Raw genomic sequence first — 20,974 nt, 5'->3', positions numbered from 1 at the left:
CTTATTATCTATCATGTTGTAGTCGCTTTTTGTCACAGCGTAAAAACGATTTAAAAGAGAGAGACGAATTACTAGTTCAGTTAGTTTTTAAGAATGAGTGTTGGTGTCAGAAGAGAAGCTACGAAAAGTGCATTATCCTGGTCATGTTTTGGATCTTTGTATCCTATCCTTTGTATGAATTTATAATAATATCACAAAGGTCATGATTGCCGTAAAACAGTGTATATAAAACATTACATATGTTTACTTAATCTCGTTTTTTATGAAACAAACAAAATATTTCGAATTCAATTCCTAAATACCTAGAATCTTTATTCGTCTTTTTGTTATTGAGTTTTGCGATGAAAAGAGATGATTTCGCTTTTATGAATATGACATTTAGATGTATTTATTTGTTGCTTAATAAATAAATGAACATATACATTGCTCAGTGTTTATAATTTATATTCCTATGCTCATAGGTCATTAAAAAGAGGAAATTCTATTATACCAAATATCACGTCATCACTTTTAACGGCGTCAATGAATAGCAGTCATACGATATCATGGTTTCTCTGACGTCAAACATCATATTGTAATACTAGTATATCAAGTTTAGCTAACGTTACAAGAAATTTAAGATAGCATGCCCTAAACTACTTCTTGCTATTCTGACTGACGTTTTCTTCATCTTATAAAATGTAATAGGTGCTGTGAAACTACGCTTTTTCAAGATTAGTGAGGTTGTGAGTAGCTCTGCTAGCCCTAATTCGCAATGGCCATGTTTCCAGGAAAAAAAATCCTCTCTAAAAGATTAAGAGACACAATTTGTATGTAACAGCCAAAGAGCAAAACAATAATACATTGCGATGGGCTTGACACAAAACGAATCGTACCTCTATAAAAATAGTCACGTGACCAAGGTGGAGGGGATGTGACTTTGTTCTGTCACAAAGTATTCGGCTCAGGTAGAATTTTGAAAACGCTAATATACTGTGTTTCTCTTTTTAACCTCTCTTAGTATCAAACATTTCCTTAATATAAAACACGTTACTGTAGTCCACGTTTAATAATCTAAATTATCGTTCATAATCATCGCATTTTTCATAATGGTATCCTGTTATTTCCAGCGAGAAGTCCCGTGTTCGCAGCGATGTTCGAACACGAAATGGAGGAGCGGAAACGCAACAGAGTGGACATCACGGACGTTGATCACGAGGTGTTACGTGAAATGTTACGGTTTATTTACACGGATCGAGCGCCCAATCTAGACAAAATGGCCGACGACCTCCTCGCAGCAGCTGACAAGGTGAAATCAACTTCCCTCTTAAACATTAATAGAATTCGGAGAGAGTCCTTCAAGTTCAATATTAAGTGAACAAGGTGTTGTTAACTCAGTTATAAGGGATTTCTGCCTGGCATTTAATGAATTAAAAATGTATTTATAGCGTAAAATGTATTTACAAAACCAGTATGTAATAACAGGTAATATAAGACGTAGATATTGGTAGCAATATACACACATTTTGTATTCGTTATCTCTGTCCTTGGCTTTGAAATGTACAAACGAATTATCACGATATAAAATGAAGTCATAGCGCGTGATTTATGATGAAGTATATGAAAAGACACAGAAGTAAAGTTTTACTACGAGTACATAATATAGTCCATTGTCCATTACCCAGGGCCTTATCTTCATTTTAATTCGTTTGACAGCTGTTAAAATAATATTTAAGTTTATTTGACCATCTACATGACACTGGCGAAGTACCTCGTGCCCAAATTAAAGCCATTAAAAAAAAGGTTATTTGACGCTATAAAGGCCTAATACATTCAGACGTTAAAACGTTTGCTGTCGACAATATATATTAAAGCTTAGATACATTATAGATGACATTCGGTACATTTCACAAATGATTCATATATATAATGTTGTTTTTGTACTTAATTGTTATTTGCTATTTCAGTACGCGTTGGACCGGTTAAAGGTGATGTGCGAAGAAGCGTTGTGCCTCAGCCTATCAGTGGAGACGGCAGCGGACACACTCATACTCGCCGACCTTCACTCCGCTGACCAGCTTAAGGCGCAGACCATAGACTTTATAAACACGTCAGTCTCATTTATTACCTATCTATACGTCCTTTTTTTGTAACCTGGGTTAATTAATTTTCGATGAAAACAGAAATATAAAACATAAGGCTGGCCGTACCAAAGCTTAAAAATGACCTTCTGGCATGTGAGTGGCTATGGGCGGTATCACCGCAGATATAATATCAGATGAGCTTCCTGCCTGATTGCCCCCTGTTATATTTAAAAAAAGGTAGAAATTATTATGAGGATCTTTTATTATGGTCGATTACCATGATTTCCTAACAGCCGTACTCAGGGTACATTATGTCTAATTACTAATTATCTAATTATAAATTATCTATCTATTAACGAATTATAAAAAGCATTAAAATACCATTCTTAATTTCCGTTGTAATTGTGATGAGTTGATATAATTTAACTTAGTTTAACAAAATAAATAAATCACCTATCAGATATAGCCTTAATCAGTCATAGTATCACTAATGGGTTCCAACCATGATCCCTTCCTTGTTGGTGATAAATGAAATAATACAAAGGCCATGAAATAACACTTGTGTGATAAGATAGTGTTTTATTACAAACAGGAAGGATTCGACAAATATTTGACGGATCGTGACTTTATTTACAAGGTTAGGTAGATTATTTAATTTGAAAATGTTCAGTCTCTGTTAAAATATGTATTTGTTATTTGTAATGTAAGAAAGAATGAAAAGAAACTTACTGCCTTACTATCTTTTAGTCGACTGAAACTTTAAAAAATTTATATCAAAGCCAATGTATCTGGAACTATGATCAGGTTTTCACATTTTATGAGGACAAAGCTGTGTGTCAGTATATTCATTATATAAAGAAAGATATTATATTTTATAAAGCTGTTGGCATTTTAAACTAAATCATTATTCTCATTTGAAAAGCCAAATAAAGACTTAACTAGAAAATGATTGTGTGTCCATGGATGCCGGTTATTCAAAATTCTACACAAGCAAGTTATTAAATAAAATTCATGGAGCCTCAAGACTCTGATGGGATAATGAGTCAACCCCTAAACAACACTTATTTTATTTGTGTTATTTTCTGGATTTCAGGAGTCACGCAACAGATGTCATGGACACCACCGGATGGAAGAACATGATATCCTCTCACCCTCACCTCATAGCCGAAGCCTTCCGCGCCTTGGCGACTCAGCAGCAGCAGATTCCTCCCATTGGCCCTCCAAGGAAACGGGTGAAGCAGGCCTAGTGCAAAGCGAACACCCGCCTCTATACCAAAGATACCGACGGCGCTATTTTCGAATTCTACGCCGGATAGACAGGCACCAGCCGAGGTATAAGATTGACCTGTTTATGAGTACATTTTGGCAAGCGTCATCATTGAAAGGGAAATCCTGTGAAATATAGCTAACATATGACATTTTAACTTTCTATAAAATATATGTCATGTATTCATTTATGTCAACCGAGCTGTTGCATCTAATGTAGGGTAGTACAGATCAGCAGTAAATAACTATTTGCAGTTGTTATATTACTAAATTTTTAATTCGTTATTTCTTATCATGGAAAACACTAATTTACATTTCTCAACCCGACAGCTTATATTTTTTTAACTGGCAACATTATATGATAATTTTCTCAAACAAATAGCAAGGGTATGAAGGTTGTTTTAATTTTTGTGATTTGATCTATCAATGCTGAATTCGGTATAATAGTGAAAAAAATATTAAATTTAAAAGGTCTATTAAAGTTGGAAGGCGTTTATCGGAAGGTCTAGTTTTATAATTCGATTTTTATCAATGTAATATTTATTTGTGATTGTGATAAATATCTACGCGATTATTATCAACGACTGTTTTTATGCTATATTTTACAGGACATCGTCGACTAAATATTCTAAGCTCAAAAGAGATAAAAATTATATCTTTTGATAGCAGAAATTAGTTGTAGCATCTTAGTGTATTTAGACGGCGATATGTATGTATGTATGACGAATACAAATGTGCCAATAAGGGTATGGAATCCTATTAAAAGTGTCCGTTAGTCAGTACCGGCGCCGGTACCGTTTAACTTTCAATAGTGTTTGTGATTGTTGAGTTTTTGTATCGTATCTGCGCTACCAACTCGTCGCCATCCCTGTTGCGGTTGCAAGTTACCGAGTACCGGCGCAGCTGTCGTGGACGAATAGGCCGGTGTGTTGTGAATCTTTGGATTCGTTCTCTGATTGATCTCAAGACGTTCGCTCCATGTGCGTCGAGGCCCGCGCGCCATATTCATGAATTACGTATAATGGATGTTGGACGCTTTTTGCGCGTTGTAGATTTTCGAAGTAGGCATTTTAATATTTTACGTATTCTTTGTTTTTGTAAATTATTGCTTGTATATTTAAACAGTCTATGTCATTAAAATGATTTAACTATAAATATTTGGCTTGTATAGAGAACCACGAAAATTGTATTTGATAGAAGCGTTAAAAGTAGATTATACTTGAAGTAGGTGAATGCCGAACGCGCGACGGTTTTATACAAAGCGGTGAGGGTAGTTGTAAAAAGCCGTCACACGTCGACGTTTTAGGTGATTCGCGTGATTGTAATAAGTCTATGAAATCGTTGGTGTTGTATATAGATGATCTACGATCCCACCATTTAATACTATATCTAAGTACTAAATTTTAAGTGAATGACGGAGGACACCGTTATGTGTATGAATTTGTTGGTGTTATTCCAATGACATATTGTGATTTTCATTTGTAAGGTTATAAATAGTATTTTAATTACAAGCTTTGTTTGTTTGAATTTGTCTTTAGTATAATTTTTCTTCGGTTTGTTCGTTTGTTTGTATATCTTCCGAGTCATATTTATAGAAACGCACTTCATCTATGCTCACTTTCGCTCATCAATGAAAGAACTATTTTTTAAAAATTTATCTTATTCCTATTTGTATTAAGTAAACTGTTGCCTATTGATGGAAATGTTCACATTCGTTTGTAAATGGAGGGAGGTACCAATTATAAATAATAGGTTTACAAGCCAATGTGTAAGTACTGTGGCCAATAAAGTTTATAATACCATTTTATACCCACTACCCATAATAGCTGGCAGCTGACGTGTAATATGATAGTTACAATACAATTGTCAGAAGTAATAACTGTGATTTTCGAAATTGTCAATAAGATGAAATAAATGAAATGATGTAATATTATATTGGCTTTTTATTTTAGTCGATTCTTTGAAAATATAGCAGTAACCAAAGATGGCTTTATCATAGTAAACAAAATTAGTAGAGTATTATTTGCTATCGAGAATTTTCGTTGGGATAGGTTCACACAGTCAAAGTTTTGTTTCTTTATTTATTTTCCAGAATGTATATGTACAAGTGTGTTTATGATGTTTCATGTATATTGGTCTCTTAGTAGTAAAATTTAATTTAAAAAAAGTAGTAGTATAATAAAATTTTAAAAATAATAATTACGCAGAATGTGTAAATACCCACTAAAAAATAATTATTTTAAATAAAACCATCAAGTGTTTGCAACAAACATGAAAATCATCTATTGGATCAGATTAGGGCGTCAGCGGTTTTGATCATCATCATATTGTATACAAAGCAAGAACGACCAATAGCACTACTATTGGTCGTTCTTGCGTTGTCGTAAGTCGTAGTCGTAATCATTGTCCTAAGATTTGGAAAGATATAAAAATCCAGATTTTAAAATGGACAACCTATGGTTTCCACCCGGTTAATAAACATAGCGCTGCAGAATTGAAAAATCTATTGACCACGTTGTCCACATTTTTATTGGTGAAGCTGATGACAAGGTCAGTGCATTGAGTGGTACGTAAAATGGCATACAAAACAGGTTAAATATATTTAATTAAAAGCAGAGTTTTTAGCGCCAGTTATAATTTAAATTCGGTAGTAAACAGTGCCGTTGGAACTTCTGCAATACTCAGAAGTTTTTTGCAATAATTTAAGACTTGTATAATTTCTTTGTTAAGAGCATTACCCTTTTGTGAATCGAAAATAAATTTTGGGTAGGTAAATAAAGAGAATGTTGTTGTGATGTTGGCAACATTTTGCTATTCGTTGACAGGCAGAACATGAGGTATTTTAATTATTCGCCGGAAACAGCGTATAACAGGTACTTTTTAGAGTTGCCATATAATTTTTTTTTGCTGTTTTGATGAACCTTTTTTGATAGAAGTTTATTTTTCAAATGACTAAATTTAACAAATACATTAAACTAGGTAACTGAAATTAAAACATGTAAGTAGTACTAGTAGTAATAGTACATAAAATTAAAGTTACTATAATTTTTAATTGTTTTGATTTTTAATTATTTAATTGCAGGTGTGTCAGAGAAAACTGTAACAAGAATTACTAAAGGTATAAAAGCGGCGAGCATTTTGAAAAAAATTGTCAACCTAGGGAAAAGTCGCCCGCATCCGAAAAAGTTCGACTTAAAGGCTTATTACACCACGCGATATTCAGACAGTCTTATTAAGATTCAGCCTAGTGTAATAAGAGTTAGCCAGTTAGCCTGTCTAATAAGACCGACCGAATGGGTTCGGCGGTGCTTACTGGCTTACTTGCTGAATATCGTGTAGTGTAATAAGACTTAGCACGCTAAATCATTCAGTCAGCGCGCGGCAGTCGCAGAGCAAAGACGTTTGTACATGTTTGTTTTCTGTGGCCGCGTGCACCATGGCGTGTTCGCAAGAAAAAAAAGTACTTTGGAATGTTTTTTATTTTTTATAGATAAAGTTAGCCAACGCTCGACACACTGATACATTGGTAAAAACAAACATGAATCTTAAATTTAGAAAGAAGGTTCGGACAATCAATCTTATTATAGAATATCTTAGCTGCAAACGATGTGTCAATAAATTTAATTAATTTTCTGCGATTCTCTAATGACAACATACTAAAGTGTGCCAGCCTGGTTCTGTTCTTGATTTGTACCGAGACATGCCATTTTTATTGCCATATTGAATGTATGGAGTATCTATTAAATTACATATAATAATATAAATTACTAATATAACATTTTAATAGTCATTCAAACTCGGCAGCTCCTACTCTAAGGTAGTTTCTTAAGTCATGTGACATCCGTCACCGACTACGTACGCTTTGCAAATGAGTAAAAATGAGTTAGCATGCGGTATTCAGTCTAGTGTAATAGCGAGCTTGCTAATTAGATTTTAAGACAGTCATAAAGGCTTATTACACCACGCGATATTCAGACAGTCTTACTAAGATTCAGCCTAGTGTAATAAGAGTTAGCCAGTTAGCCTGTCTAATTAGACCGACCGAATGGGTTCGGCGGTGCTTACTGGCTTACTTGCTGAATATGTTTAGTGTAATAAGACTTAGCACGCTAAATCATTCAGTCAGCGCGCGGCAGTCGCAGAGCAAAGACGTTTGTACATGTTTGTTTTCTGTGGCCGCGTGCACCATGGCGTGTTCGCAAGAAAAAAAAGTACTTTGGAATGTTTTTTATTTTTTATAGATAAAGTTAGCCAACGCTCGACACACTGATACATTGGTAAAAACAAACATGAATCTTAAATTTAGAAAGAAGGTTCGGACAATCAATCTTATTATAGAATATCTTAGCTGCAAACGATGTGTCAATAAATTTAATTAATTTTCTGCGATTCTCTAATGACAACATACTAAAGTGTGCCAGCCTGGTTCTGTTCTTGATTTGTACCGAGACATGCCATTTTTATTGCCATATTGAATGTATGGAGTATCTATTAAATTACATATAATAATATAAATTACTAATATAACATTTTAATAGTCATTCAAACTCGGCAGCTCCTACTCTAAGGTAGTTTCTTAAGTCATGTGACATCCGTCACCGACTACGTACGCTTTGCAAATGAGTAAAAATGAGTTAGCATGCGGTATTCAGTCTAGTGTAATAGCGAGCTTGCTAATTAGATTTTAAGACAGTCTTACTAAGTCAGTCTGAATATCGCATAGTGTAATAAGCCTCTTACTAAGTCAGTCTGAATATCGCATAGTGTAATAAGCCTCTTAGATGGGTTCGATTTGTGCGCTATCTGGCAAAAAATTCACAGTTTTTACGTTGTACATAAAGAACTATCAACATTGGCTAAATAACGGGCAGCTCTGAGAGAAGACATCAATTTTCAGGGAAGCATCACAACATTGCACAGGATATTAAATAGGATTGGAATATGTCTACGGCTGACGGAAACAGAATCTGATTCTGTTTCCATCCTCTCTTCAGATAGTGATGTTCCTATTTCCACTGATCGCAATTATTCAATAAAACTGAAGAAAAAATTGTTACTTTTCTTTACCCTTTTTTCTCATCTATTACCTGTAAGTAGGTAGAACACCGCTTATATAAGTAAATAAAAATATACATAAATGTAATATAGGTAAATTGGCATTTTTGACGTGACAACGTCTTATAAATTGGTTTGCCGGGTGACACTTCAAGAAACTGCGTTACGCTCCGCTCACGTTATGCGCTCACAATGAGAGCGAGTGAGAGGCATGCATCCCTTCCACTCGGGCATGGTTAGCCCGCCTAAGAGCGAGAGAGACAGACATAAAAAGTGAAAGGCACGCGTCCCTTCCACTCGAGCACAGTTAGCCCGCCTAAGAGCGAGAGAGACAGAGCGAGAGAAAGAGAGTGAGAGAGATAGGCATACACACCGGTTCATGTCTTGCGCTTCTATTTCGCTTAGGCGCCTGTTTTACCACTCAAAGTCGTTGTCACGTAAAACTTTCGCCCGTATACCGACTTTACAGGCAACCAATTTTTTTTTATCAAAATGTCTACCAACCCACTCTGATAATATGTACTAATCTGAACTATTGTTATAGTATGGGCTTGAGTAATGAAATTATAGCCTATCTAAAATGTATTTATTTCTTAATACAATTTAGGAGCTTATTTTGTTTCATCGAAGTATGCAGGAAATCACATAAATGTAAAATTGGTAAATGTTTTACTCATAAATAGCAACAGTGTGTCACGCGAGTACAGCGGTGCGTCTGGGGGACTTCATACATAAAAGGACTCTAGAATAAAATTGGTCTGAAGTTCTACGAGTGGAATATGGGTTTAGATGTCATAATTTTCAGAACCTTACTTCGCCTGATTTATGATAGATTAAAGTTTAAAAAAATTACTTTGTACATCTGACAGTTCTTACCAAGTTATTTGTAGAAAAATATATTACTCGTTGAAAAGAAAGAAATACCAATAATTAGCTAACCATAACGATGGTGGAACAAGAAAATATTAAAAACGTACTATTCAAAATTTTCATTATACTTTATCTTAAATATGTATAGGTAATAAATTACAAAAAACTTAATAATTAATTTAACTGATAACATTTATAAGGTTTAATTCTTATGTATATAGTGGTTGTCTGGAAGAAAGCGATAAGGCCGCCAGTTGCTTTTCATTAAATTATGTAATCATTTTTTTCCTTTTATATAATGCAACGAAGTGTTAATAAATAGATAAAAATATATATAACATAGAATTTAATATTTTTAGGAGTTGGTAACATTAAGATTCGTGATCGTCTTTTCGCGCCATTTCGCGTCATCTGTACTGCTAACTGCATGCCGTCTACGGTATTTCGTCACATTTGAGCCCCGAATTGTAGCCCCAAACGTTTTTTTGTATGATAAACTTCAAAATATAAAATATCTAATTTTGTTAATTTACTTTATAAATTATTTATAACAGGAGAAATGAATTTAGGAAATACCTATGACAGTGCAAGTGATGGTATGTAAATATTTTGGTGTAAAAATACGTTTTTTGCTATTTCTTATGTAGTTACCATTAGAGGTTTGCAAATCTAAAAATATCATACATTATTGGAAAAGTGTATGGTTTTATTAGTTGCAAACTTTAAACACTAACAAATTTTTTTTTAAATCTTATTTTCTGAATAAAGGCAATATAGATTCACCAGTAACGCCAAGAAGAACTGTCAGAGTCAGAAATAAACCTAAAAAATACCAGGATTTTTTCGAGGCTACACCCACTAAACGCACAATTTCTACAAGGTATAGAAATATTACTTCTGACGAAAGTACTGATGATAGTATTGACGAACTGAATATTGAAACACTTACTATAAAACCTAAAGGTAAATAATATATATTTTTAAATATGCAACTTCATTAAATACTAAGCTTAACTTAACCCTTTTTTTTTAAATTTTAGCCCTCTTTGGTTCTGATGATGTTGAAGGACAAGATATGTTTAAATTTAAAAGTCGTCATACGAAGCTGGATCTTCAAAATAAAGTCAAGGAAGCCATTGGTTCCCCCATACCAAATACACCAAAGACACCAAAAAGAATTAAGCATTTGGTCACTAAAGATGAAGAAGCAACACCAAAACAAGTTGTCAACTTGTTAAAGAAAAGTAAGTTACAAAGTAGTAGTTCGTAGGTTTATATTTTATTATTGTTTAAATCAAATATATTAACTGACACCTTCATTGAAAAATAGATGTTTTTAATTTTAATCATTTGTTATTTACAGGAATTATAAAAAAATTGGAAAGTGATAGTGAAGAAAGTGATTTCTCTGCAAGCAGTAGTGATTTTGTACCAGATAAAAGTGAAAATGAGGTTATTATTAAAAGTTACTAAGATATTATGTTATATTGTCAATAGGAAAGAGCTCAAAGTAGTGCAACACAAAATTTTGTCTATTCTGTTTTTCTTATAACTTTGAAGTAACTGATTATACCATTAGGTATATGGAAAAAACAATGTTACCAATAAACTAAACCTACAACTGTTCTATAGAAAAAATATTTTCAGTCAAAAATTACTGATAATACAAATAACAGATGTCTGCCATATGAGGCATTATCTCCTGATGAAAATATATCAAGACATCACACAATTTTCTGAAAGTGACACAAATGAACAAAAAAAAACCAATTGCTTTCTTTTCAGTCTTCATCAGACTCAAGTTCCGAAACTGAAGCAGTTGAAAAACACATAGCCCCCATTGTGAGGAACAGATGTCATAAAGCCAAACAAAAGGATTCTGAATATATTGTAACTCCAGATAATTATTTCATGATGAACTCTAGCAAAAAGGTAACTTATCTAAACATAGTTTTTATTTACTTGTATAACAGTTTAATTGTTTTACTTTTTTATTTTTAAGATAACGACATCAGACCATACATTAGCAAGGTTAAAAAATATGAATCTAAATGAAAATTTTAGGGAAATGGATGCTCACATATCAAAGGAACACCAAAACCAAATTACAGATTTGTTACATGGCTATAATGAATTATTTGATAAATGGCTTTATGTTCTTGGTGAAAATTTTAACATAATCCTCTATGGTATAGGATCCAAGCGTGAAGTTTTGCATAGATTTCAAATAGAAAAACTAAAAAATGTACCATGTATCATCATAAATGGATTCTTTCCAAGTCTGATGATAAAGAATGTTTTAGAGGCAATATTGGTTGATTTATTGGGTAATTCACATGTACCCTCAAATTTAAGTGATGTTGTTAATTTAATTGATAGTCAATTGAAAGAGAGTGAGACTGACTTATTCCTAATAATACACAATATAGATGGCACAATGCTAAGAAATAGCAAAGCTCAGTCAACATTGGCCAGCATTTCTGAGTTAAAAAATGTTCATACCATAGCAACAATTGACCACATTAATGCACCACTGTGTGAGTATGGTACTTTTATATTAAATTTTTGCACTTTAATATTTAACTGAGCCTTGTTTGTCCTGCCAGTGTATTGTGTGCATGATGCACAACTGGTATTTGAACAACAACAAAACACTGGCTTGTTTCATGAAGAATAACATCTTAAGGGACTGATGAAAAATAATTAAAAGGCATGAATGATTTGTTTTAATTAATAAAAGTCGAAATAAAACCAAAAAACCTCAAGTAACTATTGAAGGTGCAAACAAGTTTGTCTTTCACAGATATAAAAATACTCTACCATCTTTTTATTCCGTTTTTTGTTAGTTCTGCTGATTTCATATTAATGCACTCTAATAGTATTCATTTATCAATTAATTTTACAGTATGGGACCATTCAAAATTAAGTAAATACAAATTCAGTTGGTGGGACATCACAACTTTTCTCCCTTATACAGAGGAGACATCATTTGAGAATTCTCTCATGACCCAAAGAAGTGGGGCTCTACAATTATCTTCATTGAAAAGTGTCTATCAGTCACTCACCACTAATGCCAAAGGAATTTTTAATGTTATTATTCAATATCAACTGGAAAATCAGAAACAAAATTATCAAGGTATTTACATTTAATGCTTAACTATATATATATATTAGCATATACTTGTTCTACAAATATAGTTTTTTTTTAAGGATTACCATTCAAGGATCTATATTCAAAATCCCGGGAGCAATTCTTGGTTAGTTCTGAACTTGCACTGAGAGCTCAGCTTACTGAATTTCTGGACCACAAACTAGTCAAATTCAAGAGAACTTTAGATGGCAGTGAAAATCTTGTGATTCCCATTGAAAGTGTACTCTTACAACAATTTTTAGAACAACAGAGTACATAATTTATAAGACATAATTATTTTGCCTTAAATAAAACAAAAAATATTGTTTTCACCTTTTATTTTACAATCCCAGAAATAAAGTCTTAATAGGATTATATAATATATATCAACAGGCCAAGTTGTAAATTACTTAAACTTAATGACTTACATAATACAATAAAGTTATTAACTAAAATTCTCTTCAACACATCTGGCACGATGACGCATCAACCAAACATTTCATAAATTATCATTGATATTAATACTTAAGTGCATAAAATTGCTCATTAATATTTAAAAAATAGTGTAGAAAAATATTCTCTGAACTCATCAGATGATCGACAATTTGGTCTAAATATTTGATTTATTTACTACGCCCGTTTGAATTTCTATATTTAACTGATGAGCATCTGTTATCTTTAGCAAGATTACTGACATCCCATTTTGTTCACATGGTTTTTCTCTTTATCAATATACAGGTTTTGCATTCAAGTATTTTGCCTTTATATTTGTACAATAAATCTATTAATATTACAAAGGTAAAAAAACTTATTTCTTTACTCTTGCCAATGAATCTATTTAATTGACAAATATTTTTTTATCATGAATTTATGAGAGATTTTATATTGTATTATAAATAAACACATTTTCTTTATATACTAGAAAGAGATATATCATTAAAGAAATAAATATTTTTTCAAATTAATTTAACCAGAGACAGGCGGAAATTTAGTCACAAAAGGAACGAGGGCACTACAAAGTCTCGCATTTATATACTCAAGTATCTCTTCACTTAATAATTAATTATCATAACATTATATGGTAGTTTGAATATCATCCTAAAATGCACATCCATTCATTATTCTAAAATTAAGCATGTCAAGAATAAAAAAATATAATAAACAAATTGGAACAGTAACTTGTCGGACAACAAACACTAAAAGGTACAACAGCCCTAAAATGGTGATAAAATATTCCCACAAACTGGCACATAGAAACTTCGGTAACAACACAAGGTGAGCGCTTTGGAATGACCTATCTCACAAATGACAACACTCTGTACCCGGCGAACTTATTAACCCAAACACGGTCAATATATTAATGAGATTATAAAGAATAACACGATCGTAATCTCGCATTTATTAATACAAGTGTGCCTTATACTTTATTAGTGATATTCCAACTTACCTACGAAATTACAGTAACATGATACATATGGTTCAAATAGACCAAAGTCAATCAAAATTTTGCTGCCTCAGTAGCATAAATAAAAGCTCACCATAAGTTTACTGTAATATTTGAGAGACTCTTGAATACTTGAACATGCCAGTTTAATGCATTCTCGTAAAGGAGATAATAGGTTCAGGGCTTTGAATAAGCAGTTTATTTCTCGTGTTATATTTTCTGTAACAACATGAGTAAAATATGTAGTTTAGCGAGATGAGTGTCATGTCTGTGTGCATTAACATATAGTAAGTTATGTGAAAACAGTCAGTTATTTGTGCAAACAAAACTTGCCACAAAATCTGATATCTAATCTACAAATTAAATGGCAACGAGTTACGATTTATATAAAAACAGCATTCAAAAGCACCTGAACGCATTAAATATGGGCGCATTTGTGCATTCGAAAAATAAAACTAATAACATAATTTTATCGTAAACTTTATATAATAGTGCCATAAATTAAACATAATGAGGGATATTACAAAATTTCTTGTACTTTATGGGATGAAGGTAAGGGGAAATACATAAGGGCAATCTTATCATCCGCGGTCGGATAGCGTCAAGGTTTATTGTCCGATGTCTCGGAGCTCTGTACACTTACGAACTAGTAAGATGACTCCGCGTAAGGCAACCACGATCAATTCTCGTCTTCGTCTTCGTGTTTTCGTTTCTTGCCCCGAGTGCTTTCCTCGGGCTCACCGTGAGAGTTCTCTTTTCCGGCTGAAATTTTTTATTATTATCTTATGAAACAGGACTTAGATTTTTTAAAATTATCTACATAATTGACATGGGATGCTAAGTTTAAAAATTCTGCCAATTTATACTAATGCCAAAATATGGTAAGCAAATTCTTTGAATTTAGCTTATAGCATTTTTGAACAGACTGAACAGATCAATTTAAATTAATTTATGTTATGCTATATTGTGCAAACACAAATCATTATCTATATAAAAACATAAGATAATATGAAAAGGTGCAAGTCAGTGCTTTAGATGTAGATTTAATTATTTATTGAATTGTTATATGCCTTGAAACACAAAAAAACGTCAAGGGGTTTTTTCTTAAATTTGGTCAAATGTTAAAGATACTTTTATGTTAACACTCAAAATCTTGAAATTCAATTGGGTTTGATTGTTTTTTTTGATCATTAGGTTTTTTCGTGATAATATTTTTTTAAACTATATTGAAATATTACTTAAAACAATGACTAAAGCAAGACGAGAAGAGATATTATATATATATATATATTTAAAAGTTGAAAATATTGTTTTTATAGAAGATGTGGCAAGGCAGGCAGGAGGCTCATCTGATGTTAGTGATACCGCCTATGGACTCGCGAGTGCGTTGCCAGCCAATAATTGGTATGCTCTTTTCTTGAAGGACCCTAAGTCAAATTGGTTTGGAAATACTTCAGTGGGCAGATGGTTCCACATAGTTGCCATGCGAGAAAAACTGCTTTAAAAACGCTCAGTTCTGGAAAGACGGATGTCGAGGTGATACGGGTGGAATTTCGTATTCTGCTTCGACATTGGATGATGAAACTAAAGCTAAAGGAAAGAGTTAGTACTGAAGAGCTCCTGCCTAGAGGTGAGTAAAGTATTCCATGTCGGGCTGAATTTGCTTTCTACCATTGGCCAAGTCAAGTACCGTCTTGTCTTGCTGAGCACACCAAGCTTTTTGGAGACCAATTTAACCATTCCCTAAACTAAACTTCGTTCGGATATGTCAACGCTAAGAATTCCGATCCTGGATATGGCTTTAATAAGAGCGTCTTCGAAAAGAGAAGCAACAAAGGGTGTTTTTCAATTCATACCATGTGCTTTGGAGTTTGGTTTGTCTGCATCATTATCTCCATCCCCATCTTCGTCATCTTCTTCTTCCACCTCCTCTTCCTCTGCACTACCTTCGTACAGGGAGCCCTCTGAACTCTCTTCCTCTGAAATATATAGCAATATTTTAGCAGTTGGACGATGATTAAGCATCTAAAAAAAATGATAATAATCCAGCAGATACAATATTTTTAGTGTTTGAGAAATTCATCTGAACATTACAAATTTAAAGCGACATTTTCTCTATACTGAAATATAAACATATCATATAAATCCTTCCAATAAGGCATGGAGACATCACTAGGTAACCATTTATTCATTAGAGTTATTTTATCCACCGACAGAGATGATAAAAGGATAATAAAAGCAAAACATCTACAATTGCCAATTCTCAGTCTTTGAAGAAGTCTGCTTACCCCATGTTCAGACCATAACACTGTACTAGTGACATTTTTACAAATGACCATATTGCACATGTATGAATTGAAATCTATCTAGTAAACACTGTTTCTAAAATTCATAAGTATATATTTCCTGATATGTGTAGTAAAAATAAAATAATACCTAATTTAGTATTGTAGACAGCACTTAGTGATAGATCATCATCTTCTTCATCATCAACATCTGAATCTGAAACAAGAAATATTCTTATTTTTATAAAATATAAATGGCAGGCATATAACAGGATTTGCTTGATGTATTTAATGTTTTCGTTTTAACTTCTTAGTTACTTAGTTTACACTCTTGTTTTATTTTATAGACTAACTATTTTTCCAGCATTGGGATGCCCAGTAGATAATTAATGTTAGTGATGAGGCTGCCAGTACTCATAAAACAATCAATAAAGGAAAATAAGCACCATCACAATATATATACACAATTCAGGATTTAATATGCCATTAACAATTTTAGGTACTTACGTATTATCGCCACCGCAACAAATTTAATGGTTAGCATGGACAACCTAAACTATTGATGATTATATAAAATCAATCACTTTTTATAAAATTAAAACACGACGAAAGCCAAAAGATTAGGTTGTCCACATTTGCTAACCATTAAATTTTTGCTATGCTTCTTTACAACAAGAAACTGCAAAGTTATTAAATTTAAAAGTGACTAAATCATTTTTGTTTAAGTTTTATTTACAAAAATTACAATTGAATAGAAGTTTGTAGTTCATATGCTGGTAAGCAAATATGTAATTTCATAATTTCTAGGGGTGTGTACTAAATGATAAGCTTTAAACTGTAAGCTGACCTAGAAGTTTTGGATAAACTTTCCAATATGGACCGTTGATTTGAAGCTTTTCATATTAAAAACAAAGGTCAGTTTGGCAATGATGCTTACTTTTTAAAAGATTGCCCATATGGAACAGAAGACCATAAACTGTGTATAGCGAAACAAGGAAAGATGACGTCATTTCTGGCGTTCTCTCTGAATAATCATCATCTATAACGAGTGGACCCAGGTCAATGCCAAGATCTGTAATATTATAAATGCGTTTGTTTTTCAGGTCTTAATGGACCAACTATTTAGGGAATTTTAGAAGCAAAAAGGAGAAATTCAACAGCAACCTATCAATTTTTTTTAATACATACTACAGAGTAGTATTGTCAGAGGTATGGTAAAAGGTAGTTTAAACTTAAGTATACAACAATTTTTAATATGTTTAGGACTCAACAAAAATATATTTGGATTTTATTTAATCAATTTAAGACATTCTTAGAAACAGATTTCACTATATGAAGAATTGAATCGTGAATTTTAAACATTTTTTGACGAAGAAACAATAGAAGAACCTCAGTCTTAGACATTTTCTTGGTCGAAATAAGCGCACATATTTCAATGACGCAACGCAGGTGACTACTGAGAGGTATTGCCATTTAAAACTGTGAGCCGAGTTACCTGTGCGACATTATAATACACCTCTAACAATTTGACATTGAGATAATATAGAAATATATATTATTCATTAAAATAAAGCAGTCTCATTGCACCTTTTTAACTAAATTAGCTGTCTCTTTTTATCAGAGTAAACACAATTTTACAGAGAGACATGGAAGAATACTTTAATTATAAAATTCAATTAGGCATTTCTTATAAATAATCTCACCTTCATTCATTTACCATCATATCATCCAAAACATATCAAACTTAGTACAGTTAGGAAGTAAATATATACACAATACAATAGATATATCCAGAGCCAGTATCTCAATGTTCTAAACCTAGAGAACTTGGGTTTAAATATAGGAGCTATTGGTAGGCTAAGAAGTGTTTGCTTCCCTCTAGTAAACAAAAGTTCAGTATTAGTTAAAATTATTCTATAAATACCTTCTTCTTCGCTGTCATTGTTGCCATTCATTTCATCTTCTTCCTCTCCACTGCTATCCTCGGCCTCTCCGTCTTCTTTGTCAAATCTGAAATTTTAATTTCTATAATAAAAAGCCAAACTTAGCATATTGTTTAATATTTAATTAGTCCAAGTTAGTTACATTAAAGTATAAAAAACAAGAAAACTTAAAAAGAATGATTAAGTATATAATTTTTATTAAAATTATCTTATCTTACCCATCTAAGTATTTCAGGGATGGATGCAAAGCAAACACTCTGTTCCTGTAGTCTTCAATATTGGTCACCTCATTGTTAAATAGATCAAGATTCTTTAAGTTCTCAAACTCCTCTAGAGGTTTCAATGTTTCTAGGTTTGCAATTTTGTTCCCAGAAAGGTTAAGATGTGTAAGTTTTTTGCAACCATTCAAAAAGTTTAGCCCATGAGATATTCTGTTATCAGAAAGTTCAAGTTTCCTCAGTTTGGGTAGTGTCGGGAAGCCCTTTAGTGTTGTGAGACCAGCATTGTTAAGACTGAGAATCTCCAAATTTATATATTCATCTGTGAGGCCCACTATAGTTGTGCTTCTACAGTTGTCCAAGTTTAATTCTTTGATCTGTAAATATAGTTCATGTTAAAGCTTTGTGGACTTTCCCAGTGTTTATGAGAGAGAGCTTGTGTATTATAACTTAATGCAATATAAATAACAAAACAGATAAGGCCTGATAATTCATGTTTAGTTCATATTTTTTACAATTAAGACTCTTAATTTGTTTTAATAAAAAACCTGGAAGTTTTAAATAAATTATATATAATCTACATAATATTGTCTGTAGCATAACAGAATCTATGTCATATGTTATAACCACATTCAAATGAGCTAGGAACATTATAAATGTATATATTATGTCATTATTGAAACGTGACCTATATTGAAATATTGAATTGTTTTTAAAAATTAAATAAAAAATTATGGAAACATTATCCAAGCTAAAGCTACATAATTCGACAAATCTCAAAAAATAAGTAGTGTTACTGGCTTGCAAGAAAAGCAACAGCAGTTCGCTAGACGTCAAAATGGTGCTAGTTGTCAGGCTTTTCTTTCTGTCGTAGTTTCAAAAATACGAAAAATAAGTGTATGGAATACGAAATTTTATGTATTAACATACAAGCAGTGTGTTTTTGTTTTTAAATTTAACGAAAGTAAAGCTTTTCGTGATGTACTTAGTTGAAATAACATAATTTTTTCATTTTGAAATGGCGGATGACACGAATCGTCGCGACGCAATAAATATGGCCGCTGAAATGGTAAGGCGTGCGACATAAAGATGAAACAAGTAAATATCTACACATACACATATTCAAATGTAAAATTATTATATTTATGAGTATAAAATAAAAAACACTATCCTATTAATAATATTCTATTTTAAAAATAAGCTAATAGGATACTCAAGTGAAAGGGCGCGAAATTATGTCGAATGACGAACGGGTCTCAATTTAAGGTTCTAAGAAATAAAAATTTCACGATTATGCAGGACATCTGTATTATTTTAGTTTCTAGAACGTTTTCGGTGTTTATGCATTAATTATAATGCATTGAGATTAATAATTATTAATAGCGCCTATAACTATATAAATATAATGAAGATGTCAAACCGATTTTTAGTGTTTAATTTACTTTATTAATTTTATCAATAAACGTTAATGACATTTAAGTGAACGACTAGATAATTGTAATATTAATGTAACAACAATTAAAAGTATTACATACAGAAAATATTACACACTTCACATTTGGATACAGTGTATTATCACTTAACCTCAAATAACCAATAGATAGAACGCAGAATAAATAATTTATTGTAAATATCTAATAAAACAATCATAAATGAATTGAATGGTTAGATTAAGTAGTAATATCGAATTTGAACAATACATTTTCGATAAATTGTAACGTGGATATGAGTGGACGTAACACAGCAACACGGCTAGCTATAAACAAGAACGCCACATCTTATAGGTGAAATTTAAGTACATCGTATATGTATTGCTTTTGATTATAATACACCTAATTATTGGGAATAGGCAAAGTGTGTTACGACAATATACGTGATAAAGGAAATATATATCGACAAAACATTCCAATAAAAAGATGCATAGATTTCATTTACCTGCGACGGGTTCCTTCCGCGTAGTTCCAGAGCGATTCTTTTTTCCATCTTGTTGGATTACCGAGTTTATCACTAGAAACACTATTTAAACTTAATCAGGGCACAAGAACAAATTCCCGAAGCTTGCTTGGGTTTCAAAACAGAAGGAACCTAAAGATACACACTCGAATGACGTTAAATAGCAAGCGCCGCCTAGCGGTGATTATTGTGGACCGGATAGTATCAGTTGACATACTTAATTTTTAAATTGTGTTATATATTTGAAAGATAACTATAGATTATTAAATTTTAAATAATTAATGTATTTTTTTGTTACTTTCAGGTTTATTTACGTGGCATTTAATCACAAATCTTTGATTTTTCGTCTAAAAGAGGATTACGTTTAATTACATATGAAGTTACGTTGGCAGTATTGGACACGCTTGAATGTTGGCAGTATACGAAAAGGCGGGCTTTTCAAAATATCGCTGTATAATTTGGTTCATTGAATCCTTTCTAGCTAAACTTTATTTTATTCAAAACATTAATTAATGTATATAATTAATGAAAGTGTATAATAAACAGCTAAATAAAACTATAAATTGTTTACAAATACATAAAATATATGTCATCCAAATACTAAAAAACATGGTGAAAGTAATTATTCAATAAATGCCCATTAATATTTCCCGATTATGATATTTGAAAAGAAAGTTTTTTCTAACATACAATAAAATAATAAGAAGAAAATTACGCTGGAAATGCCAGAAAATAAAATTTACTGTT

General features: G+C 32.2%; 3 protein-coding genes and 1 long non-coding RNA gene across 13 annotated transcripts in view; 3 read left to right on the top strand and 1 right to left on the bottom strand.

Annotated features, from left to right (window-relative positions):
• LOC111001000 (protein roadkill) overlaps positions 1–5,262 on the top strand; it is a 32,774-nt gene extending 27,512 nt beyond the window's left edge. For all 6 annotated transcript variants that reach the window (XM_022270654.2, XM_022270653.2, XM_022270655.2 and 3 more), the window contains 3 exons: positions 1,110–1,288; positions 1,947–2,089; positions 3,157–5,262. In XM_022270654.2, coding sequence (XP_022126346.1) covers positions 1,110–1,288; positions 1,947–2,089; positions 3,157–3,310 — 476 coding nt within the window. In that variant the 3' untranslated portion in view covers positions 3,311–5,262. The remainder of the gene's footprint in view (positions 1–1,109; positions 1,289–1,946; positions 2,090–3,156) is intronic.
• A 4,387-nt stretch (positions 5,263–9,649) lies between these two features.
• Positions 9,650–12,713, top strand: LOC111000998 (origin recognition complex subunit 2). 3 transcript variants are annotated; one of them, XM_022270644.2, is made up of 8 exons: positions 9,650–9,850; positions 10,023–10,217; positions 10,295–10,498; positions 10,618–10,706; positions 11,040–11,186; positions 11,257–11,791; positions 12,160–12,390; positions 12,465–12,713. In XM_022270644.2, the coding sequence occupies exons 1-8, from the start codon at positions 9,814–9,816 to the stop codon at positions 12,662–12,664; spliced, it is 1,638 nt and encodes a 545-aa protein (XP_022126336.2). In that variant the 5' UTR covers positions 9,650–9,813; the 3' UTR covers positions 12,665–12,713. The 3 variants fall into 3 exon arrangements, with proteins under 3 accessions (XP_022126336.2, XP_045487831.1, XP_045487828.1); XM_045631875.1 differs by lacking the exons at positions 12,160–12,390; positions 12,465–12,713 and having other exon boundaries at positions 11,319–11,520; XM_045631872.1 differs by lacking the exons at positions 9,650–9,850; positions 10,023–10,217; positions 10,295–10,498; positions 10,618–10,706 and having other exon boundaries at positions 11,047–11,186; positions 11,319–11,791.
• An 849-nt stretch (positions 12,714–13,562) lies between these two features.
• LOC111000999 (acidic leucine-rich nuclear phosphoprotein 32 family member A) lies at positions 13,563–20,398 on the bottom strand. 3 transcript variants are annotated; one of them, XM_022270647.2, is made up of 7 exons: positions 20,210–20,396; positions 18,275–18,651; positions 18,038–18,123; positions 16,265–16,330; positions 15,685–15,807; positions 14,472–14,590; positions 13,563–14,047 (listed from the first exon to the last, which is right to left on the bottom strand). In XM_022270647.2, exons 1-6 carry the CDS (start codon positions 20,255–20,257, stop codon positions 14,508–14,510), a joined length of 783 nt encoding a protein of 260 aa, XP_022126339.1. In that variant the 5' UTR covers positions 20,258–20,396; the 3' UTR covers positions 13,563–14,047; positions 14,472–14,507. The 3 variants fall into 3 exon arrangements, with proteins under 3 accessions (XP_022126339.1, XP_022126338.1, XP_045487844.1); XM_022270646.2 differs by having other exon boundaries at positions 13,563–14,590; XM_045631888.1 differs by lacking the exons at positions 13,563–14,047; positions 14,472–14,590; positions 15,685–15,807; positions 16,265–16,330 and adding an exon at positions 17,001–17,185 and having other exon boundaries at positions 20,210–20,398.
• LOC123689907 lies at positions 18,846–20,790 on the top strand. Its single transcript, XR_006750778.1, has 2 exons — positions 18,846–19,343; positions 20,532–20,790. It is a non-coding gene; the product is annotated as an uncharacterized LOC123689907 (long non-coding RNA).
• Positions 20,791–20,974: the final 184 nt, after the last annotated feature.

This window comes from Pieris rapae, chromosome 2 (assembly GCF_905147795.1).
Source record: "Pieris rapae chromosome 2, ilPieRapa1.1, whole genome shotgun sequence".
Taxonomy (NCBI): Eukaryota; Metazoa; Arthropoda; class Insecta; order Lepidoptera; family Pieridae; genus Pieris; species Pieris rapae.
This window is presented reverse-complemented; position numbering and strand designations above follow the sequence as displayed.